General features: G+C 44.3%; 1 protein-coding gene across 1 annotated transcript in view; it reads left to right on the top strand.

Annotated features, from left to right (window-relative positions):
• The window catches only part of brinp1 (bone morphogenetic protein/retinoic acid inducible neural-specific 1), a 465,818-nt gene that overhangs the window by 160,475 nt on the left and 286,082 nt on the right, over window positions 1-19,261 (top strand). The window contains exon 2 of the mRNA XM_085965843.1: window positions 2,335-2,602. Within this exon, the coding sequence (XP_085821969.1) occupies window positions 2,385-2,602 (218 nt within the window). The 5' untranslated portion in view covers window positions 2,335-2,384. The remainder of the gene's footprint in view (window positions 1-2,334; window positions 2,603-19,261) is intronic.

Below are 19,261 nucleotides of genomic sequence, written 5' to 3'. Positions count from 1 at the left end.
TTGTCGTTCCTAATGGCAGGCGCTAAGGCAGGGGGGTTGCATGCTTGACTGATGTCACCTTCTGCGGGCGCAGGAGATCGTGGCGGTAGTGTTTAGGGCCGGCGCAAAACAACTGGTCAATCTCGCAAGCGGCGCTAAACTCGCCGCGTTCGGGCGCTAAGTTCCTAGCGCCCGGTTAGTGCCCTCCGGAGGCGCTAACGGGAGGCGCTAACCAACCGAATTTTTCCCCCTTAGAACCTAAACCCTTTCTGTCTTCAGGAGAAGAGGAATTGAGGGGAGAAAATTGGATGGAATATTTCGAGGCGGGAAAAACATTTTCCAACTATGATAAAATGTTTCTGCTAAGAATGGACAGCAGTTACATTGCTCATTCGGGATGTGTATATCTCTTGAATGGCATTTCAATTTTTTATTGCTTTGTTTTAAACTAGCTACATTTTAGAGATCTATTTAAAATCGGTGCTAGTGTTGGACTGTGCTGCCCAGTCACTCTGAGAACACTTACTTTGTCCACTCGCTTCTGTCACTTGTCTGAATGCAGATGGCATTTTGCGCCAAACCAATACAGAATTGCTGATCACTCAGTACAAAGCCACCTTTTTGGTTGGAACTAATCATTAGTTCAATGTGTGACTTCAGAGCTATAATGTCCTGATGTGGGAACAAGTTCTAATTGGACACTTGGGATTTGTATTCAAAAGTCAGAATTAATAACTGTGATGAAGTTTTAATTTATTGTAAGAGGCGACAGTGGTTTTCTCTGCTCATTAAAGCGATGTTGTCAACCTGTGAAATTCTTGGCCAGCTTTTTCCTTGGCTTTGACAACATGTGACTTGATGACATAATTTGGGCTTGCAAATGTTACTGGAGTGCAACAAAAGGTGATTTTAATGTTTGCACTTGTATCATAACGAGGAATTAAGATTTGACTGTTCTCGAGCCAAGTGATTGAAATTCTTTCTCCATAACAATGTTCCTTTTTATGGCCAAGGGCCATCTCTGTGGGAGGCCGGGGGTGTGGGGGGGCGGGGGCGGGGAGTGGGGAGGTGGGGGGCGGTGGGAATTGAACATTTGGCTACTCCTTGCACCTTGTCTTGGGATATAGTGCTGGCATGTCAAATGTGTCAGGAATTATTATCTCATATATAATAATATATATTACAGAACCGCTTGCAGTAGAAGCAATTCTGTGTTTGTTCTGAATGACAGAGTAAAAGTTTACAGCACAGGAGGAGGCCAATCGGCTCATTATATCTCTGCCAGCTATAGAGCAGTCCAAAACTCACCCCACTGCCCTGCTCTCACCCCCCATTACCCTGCACCTTCCTCTGCGTCAGATACTTAGCCATTTTTCCTTCGAAAGCTGCGATGGTCTCTGCCTCAACCAGTCGCTGCTTTAACAACCCTCCACATAAAGAAGTTTTTCCCGCCCTCTCTCCTCACTCTTAGTGAAGTTTTACTTTGATGATCCCCTCGTCACTGACTCTCCAACCAGAGGAGATGGTCTTTTGCTCAAAACCCAAACCTTTCGTCAATCTCCACTTGGCCTACTGTGCTTCCGTGGAAACAGTCCCCGGTATCGCAGGTCTCTCTCGTTTCCCATCCCATGCGTGAGCTTGCAGTGCGCAGTTGTTTTCAAACCTTTGACTGGTGATTTTCTTTTCTGATCATTGGGTCTTCCAGGATGGTTGAGTAAGATTCTTTCAGGAAAAGATCATTGTGGTCAACCAGGAGCTCCAGCCTCCCGGAAAGATGGTGGCTGTTGGCACTCAAAGCTGCATTTACATTGGTACTGGGTAGCTGGTCAGCTAAGAGCACCACCTATATATTGGGCGTGAATTTGCTGGAAGTTTGCACCATTGGTCATGACACATCTACGCCGCATGCCATTACTATTTCCAGGAAATTATGGTGTGAGTGATTGAGGCCTTTACATACATCACACCAAAATTTCCAGATACTTTTGCACTGCTCAGATCTTCCGCTCACTGGAACAGTGGCACAGCTAATTATCATAGGCCCTCCTCCATTAAAATCAGTGTCGAGGTCAGTATCAAGAAGCTCAAACGCTACAGCCCAGAGAAAAGGTTAAAGGGGGAATGTTATCATGGTTAATAAAAATATTCAATGGTAAAGATAAAACAAACTTAGACTATTACTTAAGTGTACGTAGGCTAGAAGGAATATAGGCGAGTTCAAATGCAGTTGGTTGCTAAGCTGGAAGAGTTGAGGTAAACTTGATGTGAATGACCTTTTCTCGTCCTCATTTTTTCTTTGATGTTGTTCATGCACTAAGAGATATGTTAAAAATACTTTCTGTTATTCCCCTCTAGGACTCCACAGAATGGAGCAAGAATGAACAGAAAGTGGCTGAAAGAAAAGCATGAACTGGAGGTTTATTGAATTCATCTACTTACTGTTTATATGGGACCATATAACAGTAAAGCCTTCCCACCAGGATCCTACAGCCACCCAGAACCATGTCACCAAGCAGTTTGATTGGCTTATATCGGACAGGGGTCCTTTCCACAACTCGAGGGGATATTTATCCTTTGTGGAAAGATATCGTCAAGGATTTACAACCAGATATAAAATATATAGGTAATTTTTACAACTTTATCAGTTATGTTGAATGTGTGTATTTTTTCTTTGATGTCATGCAGTGACCGAGATGGGTAAAGTTGACCAAATATATCTGGGGAGGGCTACTGTACATTATTGTGGCTGCTTGCTGACAATAGCAATATGAAGCAACGCACCAGTATTTCGAGGAAGATTTGTGCCATAACCTAGATCACTTAACACTTGTATTGATAGAATGTGTAGACCCTGACTAAACAATCTCCAGTTACTATTTTTAATATTGCCAGGACCCACCATTTTGAAATTGTGACTCCAGCTATCCCTTCATGCATTTAGTTTGGTACCACAGTAATCTATTTTATGTTTTTAAAGAGACAAAATACAATTTGCTTGCAAGCAAAAAACCTTATGCTGGATCAGGGTAAGCATTTCAGTGTTTCTGTCAGTTAGACACGGCTCCAGTAGACTACAATATGTGGTAAACACACCCTTTTCAAATAACAGCATTCCAAATCTCAACCCTCAGACAACAGGCCCAAAAGCGTGCCTTTCATTTGACATGAATTTAGCTACCGTTCATTTTTTGCTGCCCCATTGAAAGTGAGTCTTTGAATTCACTTCAGACAGTGAGGCCTTCGCTCGCTGACAGCATCTTGAAAATGAAAGAAATACGAGCAGACTTGTACATTTAGTGGGTGCAGCTGTTTACTAAAGAGTCCTTCTCTTCTAAACTTACTAATGTTCTACAGTATACGAACTTAAAAAGGAATGCAAGCTTACCAGTCCTCTGTTCGCGGTTTCAGTTCCTGTCCTCCCTGTCACTTGAGTTTCAGATGAAACGAGGGAACTGGACAAGATATTTTTTTAAAAGATAGGAACGGCAACTAATTTTGTTGTTTCTGTCTTCATTTTACATGTTGCGATAATATCAGAGGATGATGCTGCAATGCCAGTTTATCCATTAGGTGGAGTGCTATCCAGCCTTCTGCAGAATGTGGAGTCAGTTCTTGTGTGTTCCGTACGTACGTAGGAAGATAGCTAGCTGAAACCTGGTAGCCTGTTTTGTTTTTCGTTGGCTGTACACAATGCCTGTTGATTTGCTTGGAATTGAATTGTTTTTGAGTCAAACATCCTTAAATCATTATTTTACGTGTGGAAATCAGCATTTACAGAGGAACATAAAATTGAATCATCAGGAAGAAAACTGAACAATCTGGGAGCTGCCAGTTATGGTGTGCGGGCATACATGTGTAATATGTTTTCATGCTTTTTGCAAGGTGGAATAAATTGGCAGACAGGAAAGAATGGATGTGCCTTGTCATGGTGGTGGGAGTCTAGTTTTGCACTTAGAATTTCTGAGGATAATAGCTCCTTTATCAAAAATATAATTTGGGGCCTTTGGAATTATGAGTGGTGGTGAACAAATGAGAACAGGCCATGTCATCCTGAAGGCAGACTGTTCCCTTAAATACCAGGGCTGAGCAGACCTCGGGACCACAGCTTGAGTTCTGATGTTCTACTTGTGAAGAAAGCTCACTGAATACCTTAGCTAATATAGATTCCACATCACAGAACACAGAAGCGAGAGGCGATGAACCTTTAGTTTACAGATGCTGAAAAAAATGAACTGGTGGTCTTGGTAACCCATCAAACAGTGTAGGACTGCTAACTCTGGTTGGATGTATTCCTGGAAGCTTCATTTCAAGACCTCCCACCTCCAACCCCTGCACAGTCAAACAACCTTTTCTCCCATTTCCAATATTCCTAGAGCTAATAAACAAAAGTGTTCAAAGAAAATGAAATAACACTTCATTTTTTTGAATACCCTTATGATTTTTTTCTCCTGCATTTTTAAAAAATTCGTTCTTGGGATGTGGGCGTCACTGGCAAGGCCAGCATTTATTGCCCATCCCTAATTGCCCTCGAGAAGGTGGTGGTGAGCCACCTTCTTGAACTGCTGCAGTCCGTGTGGTGAAGGTACTCCCACAGTGCTGTTAGGTAGGGAGTTCCAGGATTTTGACCCAGCGACCATGAAGGAACGGCAATATATTTCCAAGTCAGCATGGTTTGTGACTTGGAGGGGAACTTGGAGGTGGTGGTGTTCCCATGCTCCTGCTGCCCTTGTTCTTCTAGGTGGTAGAGGTAAACGCGATTGCTCGCAGCAGAGTCCAGGAGATTTCATCTTCAATCCCTGGGACTCTAGGGCAATCCTGGAGGGTTGGTAACCCTAACCCTATATATAGAAACATAGAAATATAGAAACATAGAAGATAGGAGCAGGAGTAGGCCATTTGGCCCCTCGAGCCTGCTCCGCCATTTAATGAGATCATGGCTGATCATCCAAATCCAGTACCCTGTCCCTGCCTTCTCCCCATATCCCTTGATCCCTTTAGCCTTAAGAAATATATCTAACTCCTTCTTGAATATATTTAATGAATTGGCCTCAACTGCCTTCTGTGGTAGAGAATTCCACAGGTTCACCACTCTCTGGGTGAAGAAATTCCTCCTCATCTCTGTCCTAAATGGCTTACCCCTTATCCTTAGACTGTGACCCCTGGTTCTGGACTCTCCCGCCATCAGGAACATCCTTCCTGCATCTAGTCTGTCTAGTCCTGTTAGAATTTTATAAGTTTCAATGAGATCCCCTCTCATTCCTCTAAACTCCAGCGAATATAAGCCCAATCGACTCAGGTATCAGTCAAAACCCTGGCAGAATTTTGATGGGGGGGCGAGGGGTAGAGGCCTAGCTCTTGATATGTTGGTGGAATCGGTACCAGGAGGGAAGCATAAAGTAGGTGCCTATGAGTTATGTTTGCTGCTCACACCATATTGTTTCCTTGCAGCGCGCCGCTGTTTGCTAGTGACCCTTTTGGAGGCCCCATATGGCGGTCCATGTTTGCGGGACTTTCGAAAATTTAGGCCCTGGAGGCCTTGAGTTTGCATCATTTAAATTGTCAAGACACTGCTGGTGATGGGAATACTGTGTAAGGGTGCCGATGGTAAATTATTAAGGTGAAACTGTAACGTGAGTTTTACAGAAATTGTTTGAAAGTATAAAGCCATCATATTCTTATCCTAACTTGTTCACAAAGAAGGCAAAACTTTGAGATTGTACTGCATAATAAGTGGCTTAAGAGGCACTTACCAATAAATTAATGGAGTGATAATTATACCCCTGACATTTCCACAGTTATAAATTCATACCTGCTAGACATTCATTAATGTTACTCCATTACACGCTTTAATTTTTCTTCCAAAATCAATGTTAAATACTCCAAGGCAATGTATAGTCATAATTAAGAACTTGACGACATGCATTATTGTGATTAATGCATTTCTAAATTGGATTTAGATGCAGCGATGTGCACTCAGTGTTCATTATTGAGTGTACTAGCTTGGGTGTTTGCATGCATGCTAACTTAGAAAACTAAATCTGACCTACAGCTTCAAAGAAGCCAACAGCTCAAAAACATCCCTGAATGGAGGCTTAAGGACACCTGCAAAAAAAGTAGTTACACTGAAAGTGCAGTAGGAGATGGGATTGTTGGAACTTGAGCAGCAGGTATACCCTACATTTGCCCACTTTGATTTGAAGGGGTTAAAAAAAAACAAAAGTACTCAAAAGTTGCATTAGGACATAAAAGATCCTATGGCACTATTTCGAAGAAGAGCAGGGGAGTTATCCCCGGTGTCCTGGCCAATATTTATCCCTCAATGAACATAACAAAAAAACATATTATCTGGTCATTATCACATTGCTGTTTGTGGGAGCTTGCTGTGCACGATTTGGCTGCCGCCTTTCCTACATTACAACCGTGACTACACTCCAAAAAGTACTTAATTGGCTGTAAAGCACTTTGGGACATCCGGTGGTCGTGAAAGGCGCTATATAAATGCAAGTCTTTTTCTTTTTGGTGTAGAAATTACTGAAGGGAAAAGAACTCTGAATTCCAAGATTTAATTTAACCACCCGCCCCCAATCCCCCCCCACCCCACGCAGAGAATTTAGATTTTTTACACTTCAGTACATTTTCCAGCATTTTGGAACCTACTGTAATTCTGTCTTTTAAGCAAAAAATCCAAGAAGTAGTTATTCTAAATATAAAAATACTCATTATAGACGCTTCAAAATAACTTTGCAGGGTCTGCATCCTTTCACTGGGACTCTAGCCCCAGATATATCATGTTGATTTGTGGACTGGCTCCTTTTATAACACCCACCTACAATAGTCCCAAGCAAAGCTTTGTCCGACATTATCGTCAGCAGTAATTTGTCGCCATACTGCTCTTTTGATCCTGTCACAGAGATTTCTTTTCATTGGAAATAAATATCGGGGCCTGTTGCAATTATCTTTTATGGAAAAGAAAAAGTGAAGTGCTAAAACTGATGGGTGGACTTGACTGCCTTCCGAATGGGGTTTGCTGCCTGTTATGCACTTATTGACTGTTGATGTCATTCCTCACATTTTCCCCATGGATGTTGACTGTCTAATATGGTCGCCTGGGCTCTTTCTCCAACGGGCATGTTAACAGATTAACCTCTGTCATGACTGGATAAACAAACTTCAAAGTTGCAGAACATAACTGGCTTGGCAACTCACCCAGAAACTGGCCAACAATTTGCATCACACACCCTTCACTGTATTAAAATTCTAAATATGGGAATCTAATTTTTTTAATGAAGTCAAACTCATCAACACTCCAACCCACTCCCTGTTTGATCTTGGCAATTCCACAAATACAGTAATGGAAAGCACAAAAATAAAGCATTCACACCAGGGAACATCCGTCTTTATCTTAAATGAACGGATGCGCCAGTCATCAAAATCATCAGCTTGTTCCTTTGGGAAACAAAAAAGATTTTAAAAGGTGTATTGTAGTGTCTTATTTATTTCTATATAACTTTGTGAATAAACAGTAAATTAATACATCCGTAACCGCGACTGCCTGACATCATCAGCTCATTTTAACAGCTTTCTGCCTCAAGTTGTTCTGCGACCAGCAGCAGCAGAAAGTAACCTCTGATTGATTGTCTCCCAACCAATCTGATTGTACCTGACAACTTCCAGTCCCGCCTTCCAGCTGATCTCATTGGTTTTGATAAGCTCCAGGCGCACCTTTCAACTGGTTTCATTGGTTCCTACTGACAATTTCTAATCTCAGTGATCAAAGCGGTTGTACTTCATTGGCTGCAACGCGCTTTGGGACGTCCGGTGGTCGTGAAAGGCGCTATATAAATGCAAGCCTTTCTTTCTTTCTTCTTTTCTTTCTAGCCCCTGCCCACACCCTGTGAAATGCTGCCAAGCTGATCGTCAGCTTAAAGTGCTGATGGTTAGCATGTATTGGGATAACTTTAACTCCCAAAAACGGGTGGGTTTGTGTCGTATGGGAAGTTGAAATGTAAAAAATCTGAAACAGCAACCCACCCACTTTAACAGAGGCGGGACGAGGAGCAGGCGACCAATCCACTCTCAGGAGGTGGGTCGGTTGTTGAAACCATTTAAGGAGGCTGCGTGCCTTCATTTTAACAAGATTTCTATTTTTAACCCATGCCGGCCGGGGTTCCCGGGCCTCTGGAATCCCCGACAGGTCAAAGGAGGTGAGAAGGGCTGGATCCATCAGGTAAGTGCTTCTACAGCACTGCTTGTGGGCCAGGAGGAGCAAGGGTGTCTCCTCCAGGCCCATCAAGCTTACCCTTAAACACCTTCCCCCCCCACCTCCATGATCTCCCCTGGATACCTACCAATCCCCCTCTGACCCTCGCATCACCGACACCCCCTTGCGATCACCGACACCCCACTCTTCGACCCCTCCCCCGCCCTCAATCACTCCCCGACCCCCCCTGGTCTCCAACTCTCCCCTGACACCCCCCCCACCCCCATCTCTGCCCCTGATCTCTGACCCCCTCCAATCTCACTGATCCCCCTCCCCACCGCGATCATCCCAACCCTCCCAACCACGCTCGACGCACCCACGATCTTTACCCCTAACAACCACTAAACCTACCTGCTCCTGGGCTGTGGCCTTTTCTGGAGCGCTCCCTGCCTGAAAAGCAGCCAAGCCTGTCAATCAGGTTGGCTTCTGGGCGGGGAACCTGTTTAAAAAAAAAACACGCATGCTGTGGAGTTAAAACTCCCCCAACCAAATCTCCATCCCCCATCCCCGCTCCGTATCCCCGCCCCAGTAAATATCGGGGCCTATGTGTCTGTTAGATAGGGGCAATCTAATGTCTGTCAACAAGTGGCTTGACTTCCTATATGTAAATAAGGGTCAACATAAAAAAAGATATCACTGAAAAGCTGAATAACTTGTTGATGTATTTTCTTAATAAATTGACAGTGTCCATGCATTGCGAGCATATAGCTGAGAATGTAGTTCAACTGCCAATCGATATCATTGCCAATCCAAGGTAAAAGGGATTTATTTTTCTAAGCCTGGAAGGACTATGTGTGGAGCTATCATGGGGGACAAAGTCTTAGTGAGAATCCCAGCCATGACTGGTGTTCACATCTGGCCTCTCTGAGGGCAAATTTACTCTGGGAGAGGTTGAAAAGTGGATGAGATTCTTCAAAGCAGGGAGGGAGGGAGGTAGCAAGAGAGGAGGAGGTTCCAGAGGACTATCATGACAACCCTTTGAACTCAAGGTGGAAGTGCTTGTGTATTGGGAGCTGGGTTTAGAATGTCATTATACCTGCTGACTGAGGCAAAGTGACTGTGAGCTGATCGCCATATATGATTATTAAACCCATTTAACTGAAAGACAGGAACCTGAGTCTATATAACAAGTGAAGATTGATGAAAGGGAGGTAGGAGGGAAATGAAGGGTTCTTATTTTCAATGTCAACTTGACCCAAGAGTTCTGCAGAAGCATTGAAGTCTCTGTTCTGCTATCTGATATGAGCCGGATGTGTACATTCACATAGTGAAGTTTTCATTTTTAGCCTGGCTCTGAGTGTGTGAGGAAAGGAAGCTGAACAGGTTCTATGTAGGCAGTCAGCAGCTGTGCTTTCAAAAAAAACCACCACATTTAGCAGTTCATCCTCGCTCCTAACAAAAACTTTCCTTTTTGTGATTAAAAATAGGCTTGACTCAGCCAGTCCATCCGGTGAACAGCTGAGCTATACAGTAAAGTCCTGAGTTAGATTCAAGTTGTTGCTAAATTCGCTGTTTGTAGCCTTGCCAGCAATTGGTGATGCTACAGTTGTCTTTGGCGTCGTTGAATTAAGGAGGGGAAAGTCAACAAGACATCCCTGCTCCTGATTGTTTAACAGTGATCCTGTCTGGAAGTTATGCGTGTGGAGGATGGGAGAAAACGGAATTGGGCTTGGTTTTCAGGTTCCCTGCAGTCAACTAACTTGCCAATATTCACTGTCCAGACTCATGCCCTTCGCACCAGAGGGCATCTGGTGTGTGTGGAACTCTATCCCAACATGAAGACAACACCTTCAGGATAAAAAGGAAGAAAAATGAAAGCAGAAAAATAGAAATTGATGACATTGAAAGAAAGAAGAACATGCATTTATATAGCACCTTTCACAGCCTCAGAATAACCCAAAGTGTATACTCAGCAGGTCAGGCAGCATCCGTGGAGAGAGAAACAGAGTTAACATTTCAGGTCGATGACCTTTCGTCACAACTGGAAAAAGTTAGAGATGTAACAGATTTGAAGCAGGTGCAGGGGGAGGGAAAGGGGGGAGGGGAGGAAAGAACAAAAGGGAAGGTTTGTGATAGGGTAGAAGGCAGGACCCCAGTGTCCAGGGCCCCAAATACTCCTTCCAGGCGAAACAGCGATTTACTTGTACTTCTTGCAATTTAGTATGCTGTATTCGCTGCTCACGGTGCGGTCTCCTCTACACTGGGGAGACCAAATGCAGATTGGGTGACCGCTTTGCGGAACACCTCCGTTCAGTCCGTAAACGTGACCCCGAGCTTCTGGTCGCCTGTCACTTTAATTCTCTGTTCCACTCCCACTCTTACCTCTCTGTCTTTGGCCTCTTACACTGTTCCAATGAAGCTCAACGTAAGCTCGAGGAACAGCACCTCATCTTTCGATTCGGCACTTTGCAGTCTGCCGGACTCAATATCGAGTTCAACAATTTCAGACCATAACCTCTGCCCCTATTTTTTCACATGGCAGCTGCTGATGATTCTGCCATTTACACCTCTTCTAGATTCATCTTTTGGTTCTTTACTTGTCCCATTGTCATGTCCTTTTGCCTTGCACTATCATACCTTTTGTCATTTCATCACTCCTGCCTTCCACCCTATCACAGACCTTCCCTTTTGTTTTTCCTCCCCTCCCCACTTTCTCTGCCCCTGCAATTGCTTAAAATCTGTTACATCTCTAACATTTTCCAGTTCTGACGAAAGATCATTGACCTGAAATGTTATCTCTGTTTCTCTCTCGACAGATGCTACCTGATTTGCTGAGTATTCCCAGCATTTTCTGCTTCTATTTCAGATTTCCAGCATCCGCAGTATTGTGCTTTTGTATTTGGACCCAAATCTATTTGTTCCAAAGTTCCCAGTCTCCTGCCCTCAAGAAAATATTCTGATTTGTCTTTCTTGGATCCAAAGGATGACCTCATGCATTCCCATGTTGAACTCCATTTGCCACAATTTTGCCCACTCACTTAATCCGTCCAGGTCCCAATGGGCCAGAAATTCGCGGCCAGAAGCGTGAGTACGTTCGGGTTACTCACGCATCTGGCCGTTGGAAATGCCGGCGTTCAGCAGGAACAGCGCATGCGGGGAACGCCGGCATTTCCAGACCCGAGGTCTATTCACAGCGCGTGCGACTGCACAGGCAGCGCTTGCGCAGTGAACTTTGTGGATTTCAATGATGGATTCAGTGAGGGTAAGTCCTTAGAAGTTACACTTGAAAAAAGCAAGTGTAAAGTTGTTCATTGGCTGCGGAGGAAGATATATTTTATCGTGGAGCTTTTGAAATGCAATATTTTTGTTTGGGAAAGGGAGGGAAGTTATTTTAAGAAATTTTAAGTAAGTTTTAAAGTTTAAATTTTTTTCTTTTAAAGGGTTTTCAGAACGGTAGGTAGAAGGAGCAATTGTGGCTGTGTGAATGGAATGTGCGAATGAGTTATGTATGTATGTCCACATATATTCCTTTACGTATATGTATGTATGTTTTATATTCCTTTACTAATGTGTATGAATGTATGTTTTTTATTATGATTTTCCAATAAGTTACTTTCTCTGAAAGTCATAATTAAATAATACATTCATACACATAAGTAAAGGAAAAGATACATAACATGCAAAGGAATATATACAGACATACATACTTTCAGAAGCTCCACGATAAGAAATATCTTCCTCCGCAGCCTCTGCAGCAACTGTACCCATGATTTTTTCATGTGTAAGTTGTAATGACTTGACCTCACCGAAAGCATTAATGAAAGCGGCGAATTATACTGCGCACGCGCTGCCTGTGCAGTCGCACGCGTTCTGCCTCTGAACACCTTCGTTCAGAGGACAGGAAATGCCGGTTTTCCCCACATGCACTGTGCATGCTGAAAACCGGCATTTCATCCGGCCAGATGCGTAAGTACCCCGACCGTACTAGCGCATTTGGAAGGGAATTACTGGGCCAACATATTACATGTCAATAAAATTAAAAATTTAACAATTGCACGACTTGCCCCCTCGCATCTGCGACTGAGGGTCCAAGGAGGTGCATTGCGCAATAGGTCATCATCGTACGTATCCTCACACTGTTCCCTTTGGGGAACTGTTTGAAGTGGTGGAAGGATTTATGGCCGTGATTAACGCTCATTCCGTGACCGTAACCATCTTTGAACCAGCCATTAGGGTGGTTAGTCCTATGGCGGGAGGGTTTTACAGGCTCCCACAACCCATCTGAGGAGGGGGGGAGGGGGGCCACCAACACCCACGGACGCAAGTATCCCGCTGGATGGCCACCCAGAATTTAAAGTTGGAGCTCCGACTCCTCTTGCCGGGACTGTCTGGAGTGGGGTTCAAAACCCTACTCCTTCTGGCCCAGCGGCGGGGATGCTTACTGCTACGCAAAAGGCCCACTCCGCACAAAAGGTGACACCCATACGTTTCCTGCGCCTTTTCCCTCCCCGTGACTGGAGCCCTATGCTGCCATTTTAAGTTGCTAATCGGATTGGGCCTTTGTCATAGCGGTAGGATCCCCGCCGCTGGGCCAGATCAGGGTAGGGTTTCGAACCCCGCTCCAGACAGTCCCGGCAAGTGGAGTCGGAGCTCCGGCTCTAAATTCTGGGTTGACATCCAGTGGGATATTTGCGTCTGTGGGTGTGCGTGGCCCCCCCTCCTTGTATAGCTTGTGGGAGCCCGTAAAACCCTCCCGCCATAGGACTAACCGCCCTAGTGGCTGGTTCAAAGATGGTTACGGTCACGGAATGAGCGTTAATCATGGCCATAAATCCTTCCACCACTTCATACAGTTCCCCAAAGGGAACAGTGTGAAGACACGTATGACGACGACATTGCTAAATAAATAAATGGAATTAAAAAAATTCTTTTAGGGCTTTTAAAAGTCTTTAAATTGCTTTAATTCTCTTTAAAACTACTTCAGATTACTCAAAATAATGTAAACTTTTTAAAAAGTTTATAAAAGTTACCAAAATCTTCAAAAAACTTCCAAAAACCTATTTAAACTGCTGCTTTGCATGTAAAAATGCTTAGCAGCTTGACAGATACATTGGGGGCGTGTCCAGTGAAACTGAGACCTCAAGGGGCGTGTCTCACTTGCACTGCACGCTCCTGGCTTCGCGCTGGCTGCACTCCTGGGCGGCGTGACGTCACACGCTGCCCGGGAATCTTCTTTTTCAAACACCAAGTCCAGGCGTCCCTGGAGCTGATCTGCAGTAGCGCGGGGTAAGTGCAAATACGGGGCTTGCACGCGCTGCAAGCCCCGTTTAGGAATTTCTGGTCCATTGTATCTTCCTGCTCCAATCTGCACAATTTAATGTGCCTCCTAATTTAGGGTCATCTGCTAAAGGGGAAACCTTGGTTATCCACCAATTTTCATAACCTGTCCGATGACAGTGATGGAAAGACGGGCCACGGTGGGTTGTTCTCCATTATGGCGGGTAATGAAGGTTCCAGTGTACAATGTATCATTGATGTTTCAGGGTTACTTCCCTCTTCCCTGTGTAGAGGGGAGGTGACTCACATTCTCAGATGATCTGTTGTTCTTTTGTCTCTTTTAATAATTAGCACTGAAGGTTTCCTCTGTGCACTTGGTGTAGCACAATCCAGAAAATAAGTTTACCATTTTGCTTTGCAAGATGCATTAGAGCGCACCTTCCCTTCAAAGCAGCAGTTGTAAAATAGAGAACCAACCTTCTATTAGAAAAGTATTTTATGATAATTAGCATCTGCAAAGGAAGTGAACTTGTGCACAGTTTTTAGTGTAGAATCAATACTACTAACAGCAACAACAACGTGCATTTATATAGCACCTTAAATATAGTAAAATGTCCTATAGTAATCTGGGATGTATTGCTTAAGTTATCCACCAGATGGAGACAAATATGAAGGGATCACAATTACCAGTGTTTTAAGGTAATGTCCTGGCACACCACTTATTAAGGTAGTGGCATTGCATTCTGGGTATGACTCAGAGGTTGATTCTCCATCTTTGCTCGTGCAGTAAGCAATAGAGTGCTTTGCCTGCAGCTGTAAGAGCTATGTTATCTGCTACATATGTATAATTAACAGTTGAGTTTTGGTTCCTGAAGTCTGGCTTATCGCAGTTTCTGACCTTACCACTCGGATATCACACGTCCCAAAGCGATTCACAGGAGCATTATCAAACTAACTTTGACACCGAGTCACATGAGATATTAGGGTAGATAACAAAGAGGTAGGTTTTAAGGAGCATCTATAAAGGACGCTGAAAGACGCCCTCGTAAGAACGGGATATGATGCTCGACTCGTTGATCGACAGTTCCGACGGGCCACAGCAAAAAATCGCATAGACCTCCTCAGAAGACAAACATGGGACACAACCAACAGAGTACCCTTTGTCGTCCAGTACTTCCCCGGAGTGGAGAAACTACGCCATGTTCTTCGCAGCCTTCAACATGTCATCGATGACGATGAACACCTCGCTAAGGCCATCCCCACGCCTCCACTACTCGCCTTCAAACAGCCGCCTAACCTCAAACAGACCATCGTTCGCAGCAAATTACCCAGCTTTCAGGAGAACAGTGACCACGACACCACACAACCCTGCCACGGCAACCTCTGCAAGACATGCCAGATCATCAACACAGATACCATCATCACACGTGAGGACACCACCCACCAGGTACATGGTACATACTCATGTGACTCGGCCAACGTTGTCTACCTCATACGTTGCAGGAAAGGATGCCCCGGAGCATGGTACATCGGCGAGACCATGCAGACACTGCGACAACGGATGAACGGACACCGCGCAACAATCGCCAGGCAGGAGTGTTCGCTCCCAGTCGGGGAACACTTCAGCAGTCAAGGACATTCAGCCTCCGATCTTCGGGTAAGCATTCTCCAAGGCGGCCTTCGAGACACACGACAACGCAAAATCATCGAGCAGAAACTGATAGCCAAGTTCCGCACTCATGAGGACGGCCTCAACCGCGATCTTGGGTTCATGTCACGCTACATGTAACCCCACTTGACGTAGGGTCACCCAGACTCGAGTCGTCGTTGGCTTGTTCTCTCTACACAGATGCGGCCGGTCCTGCTGTGATTTCCAGCAAAAAAAAAAATGTTTTTTTGTCTGTTTTTTGTTTTTCATACAGACCCCAGCATCTGCAACATTTGACCCCTTGTGACCCCACCTCATTGTTCTTTGATGTAATGTTTTCCTGACTAACCTGTTTGGACACCATTCACACCTTTGATTGCTGTGATTATCTCTCTGCCGAGGTGTGATAAATGGCAGTTAGAAAGATTACCTGTAATCATCTGGCATTATTCTCTGACTATATAAGCTGTGTCTTTATGCATCTCTCCACTTCACCTGACGAAGGAGCAGCGCTCCGAAAGCTTGTGATTTCAAATAAAACTGTTGGACTATAACCTGGTGTTGTGTGACTTCTTACATTTGTCCACCCCAGTCCAACTCCGGCATCTCCACACCATCGATAAAGGAGGAAAGAGAGGTAGAGAGGCGGAGAGATTTAGGGAGGGAATTCCAGAGCTTAGGGCCTAGGCAGCTGAAAGCACGGCCGCCAATGGTGGAGCGATTAAAATCAGGGATGTGCAAGAGGCCAGAACTGGAGGAGCACAGAGATCTTGGAGGGTTGTAGGGCTGGAGGAGGTTACAGAGATAGAGAGGGGTGAGGCCATGGAGTGATTTGAAAACAGGGATGAGAACTGATTGTATCTGATGTTTCAAACAGTTATTTTTATCACTGAAACAAATGTTCCTTTTTATAAACAAAAGTTAGGGCCAGCAGGTTAGCTGGTCATGATGTAAGTGTCTTTCAGTGTAATGTGAGCGAGCATCTCTACTCGAGCAAATAGACACTTATCTCCACTGGAATGACCATTCGTAAGGCTACGCGTCAGATCCCAATGAGCTTTCCTCATTCCATGACCCACAGAACAGGAGACATGTGAGCTTCTTGCCAGTCTGTATTTGTTACATGTCAGTCCTGCTTAAAATATGTATCAAATTGAGGAGTTGTCACACGGAATGTGCCTTCAGCAGGTTAGCAGTCCAGGAGTCACAATATCCAAATGATCAGTGATGGCATGAGGAGGTGAGGCCTGTTTGCCGTGACCTGCACTTCCTGTGGCTGGCAGCCACTTGCTGCCGAAAGCGATACCTTGGAGTCAGCAAAGGAAAAAAAAAAGGAACAGCTGGTCACTTGGCAGTGGTCAAGTCTAAATAAAATGTTCCACTTGGCATCTAGCTGGTGGGTGTCATCAGAAGGATTAATGTGAAAGGAGTGGAATTTAAAGGGGAAAGCACATCTTGTGGTTCTATGCTTTTGTTCAAAATACAGCCCAGCCCTACCACCCGTATGCATATAAAGAAATATACAAAATATATTCAACTTTAAAAAAAAAAAATCTTTATCTTATCACTAATTATGTGATTATGCTGATTGCAAGATTTTAATGGCAACTGACGTGCCAAAGGCACATTCCATGTGAGGGCTCCGTCAATGAAACAAATAAATTATAGTTAGACTACACAGTACTAACATGTAGCAAATACAGACTGGCAAAATGGGTAACCATAATAAACTTTAAGCTTTAATGCCTCATGTTCTTTGAAATATGGAATGAGATACTGTACATACCACAGATTGTGGCATGTGGCATCATGGATTGGAATTCAGTAGCGATGTGTGGTTGTTTGCTTGGATTAAATTATGGCTCTGAATTTGCGGTCGGAGGTGTACCTCCAGAGTACGCCTCCGACCCGCAAAATATTTACAAACTTTCTTCCTGGTGCCACAGCTACGGAGAGTTCAGGTCTCAGACCTCCAGGCGTATACCTGCGTAAAGGCCCACGGATCCCAGGGATGAAGGTGGTTCGGAAGCGTCCCTGGGATCATGTGGGCCAGGTCCTCCAATTAGAAAGGAGGATTCCATTGCAGTCATTTCCAAATGGAATCCACTAATGACATGCAATGGAATCCCCAAATAATTAAACAATTTGTACAATTCTAATAACATAAGAACATAAGAAATAGGAGCAGGAGTAGGCCAATCGGCCCCTCGAGCCTGCTCCGCCATTCAATAAGATCATGGCTGATCTGATCCTAACCACCAATCTACTATCACAGAACCATCTCCTGAATCTAACAGAATTAGACACACAAAATAGGAGCAGGATCAGGCTATACGGCCCCTGGGCCCGCTCCGCTACCCACAGGGCCATGTCCGATCCGAACATAGACTCATGTCCAAATTCCTGCCCGCTCCCCGTAACTGTTAATTCCCTTTACTTCTAGGAAACTGTCTATTTCTGTTTTAAATTTATGTAATGATGTAGCTTCTACAGCTTTTTGGGGCAGCATATTCCATGGACCTACCACCCTCTGAGTGAAGTAGTTCCTCCTCATCTCAGTTTTGAAAGAGCAGCCCCTTATTCTAAGACTATGCCCCCTAGTTCTAGTTTCACCCATCATCTGGAACATCCTCCCCGCATCCACCCGATCCAACCCCTTCACAATCTTATATGTTTCAATAAGATCACCTCTCATTCTTCTGAACTCCAATGAGTAAAGTCCCAATCTACTCAACCTCTCCTCATATGTCCATCCCCTCATCCCCGGGATTAACCGAGTGAACCTTCTTTGTACTGACTCGAGAGCAAGTATGTCTTTTCTTAAGTATGGACACCAAAACAGTATGCAGTATTCCAGGTGCGGTCTCACCAATACCTTGTACAACTGAAGCAATACCTCCCTATTTTTATATTCTATCCCCCTAGCAATGAAAGCCAACATTCCATTGGCCTTCTTAATCACTTGCTGCACCTGCATACTAACCTTTTGAGTTTCGTGCACCAGGACCCCCAGATCCCTTTGTACTTCAGTACTTTCTAGTTTCTTGTCATTAAGATAATAACTTGCTCTACGATTTTTCCTGCCAAAGTGCATAACCTCACACTTTCCAGTATTGTATTCCATCTGCCAAATCTCTGCCCACTTACTAAGCCTGTCTATGTCCCCTTGCAGGTTTTTTATGTCCTCCTCACTCACTACTTTCCCTCCCATCTTAGTGTCATCTGCAAACTTTGATATGTTACACTCGGTCCCCTCCTCCAAATCGTTAATATAGATTGTAAAGAGTTGGGGACCCAGCACTGACCCCTGCGGAACACCACTAGTTACTGATTGCCAGTCTGAGAATGAACCATTTATCCCAACTCTCTGCCTTCTGTTAGATAGCCAATCCTCTATCCATGCCAGAATATTACCCCCAATCCCGTGATATTTTTATCTTAAGCAATAATCTTTTGTGTGGCACCTTGTCAAATGCCTTTTGGAAGTCTAAATACACTACGTCCACTGGTTCCCCTTTATCCACCCTATATGTTACTTCCTCAAAGAACTCCAGCAAATTTGTCAAACATGACTTCCCCTTCATAAAACCATGCTGACTTTGTCCTATTAAATTATGATTATCCAAATGTCCTGTTACTGTCTCCTTAATAATGGACTCCAAAATTTTACCTACCACAGATGTTAGGCTAACCGGTCTATAGTTTCCAGCCTTCTGTCTACTGCCCTTTTTTAATAAGGGTGTTACATTAGCAGTTTTCCAGTCTGCCGGGACCTTTGCTGAGTCCAGGGAGTTTTGGAAAATTATTACCAATGCATCCATAATCCCTACCGCCACTTCCCTCAAGATCCTAGGATGTAAGCCATCAGGTCCAGGTGATTTATCCGCCTTGAGTCCCATTATTTTACCGAGTACCACTTCCTTAGTGATTTTGATCGTGTTTAGCTCCTCCCCCCCTATAGCCCCCTATTTGTCCAGTGTTGGGATATTCTTAGTGTCCTCTACTGTAAAGACTGATACAAAATATTCATTCAGTGTTTTTGCCATCTCCATATTTCCCACCATTAATTTCGCGGTCTCATCCTCTAAGGGACCAACATTTACTTTAGCCACCCTTTTTCTTTTTATATAACTATAAAAACTCTTACTATCTGTTTT

The sequence above is a fragment of the Somniosus microcephalus genome, chromosome 23 (genome assembly GCF_052327205.1).
Source record: "Somniosus microcephalus isolate GS21.2 chromosome 23, FLI_Smic_1.0, whole genome shotgun sequence".
NCBI lineage: Eukaryota > Metazoa > Chordata > Chondrichthyes > Squaliformes > Somniosidae > Somniosus > Somniosus microcephalus.
The sequence above is the reverse complement of the archived record's forward strand: the minus strand, read 5'-3'. Positions and strand labels throughout refer to the sequence as shown.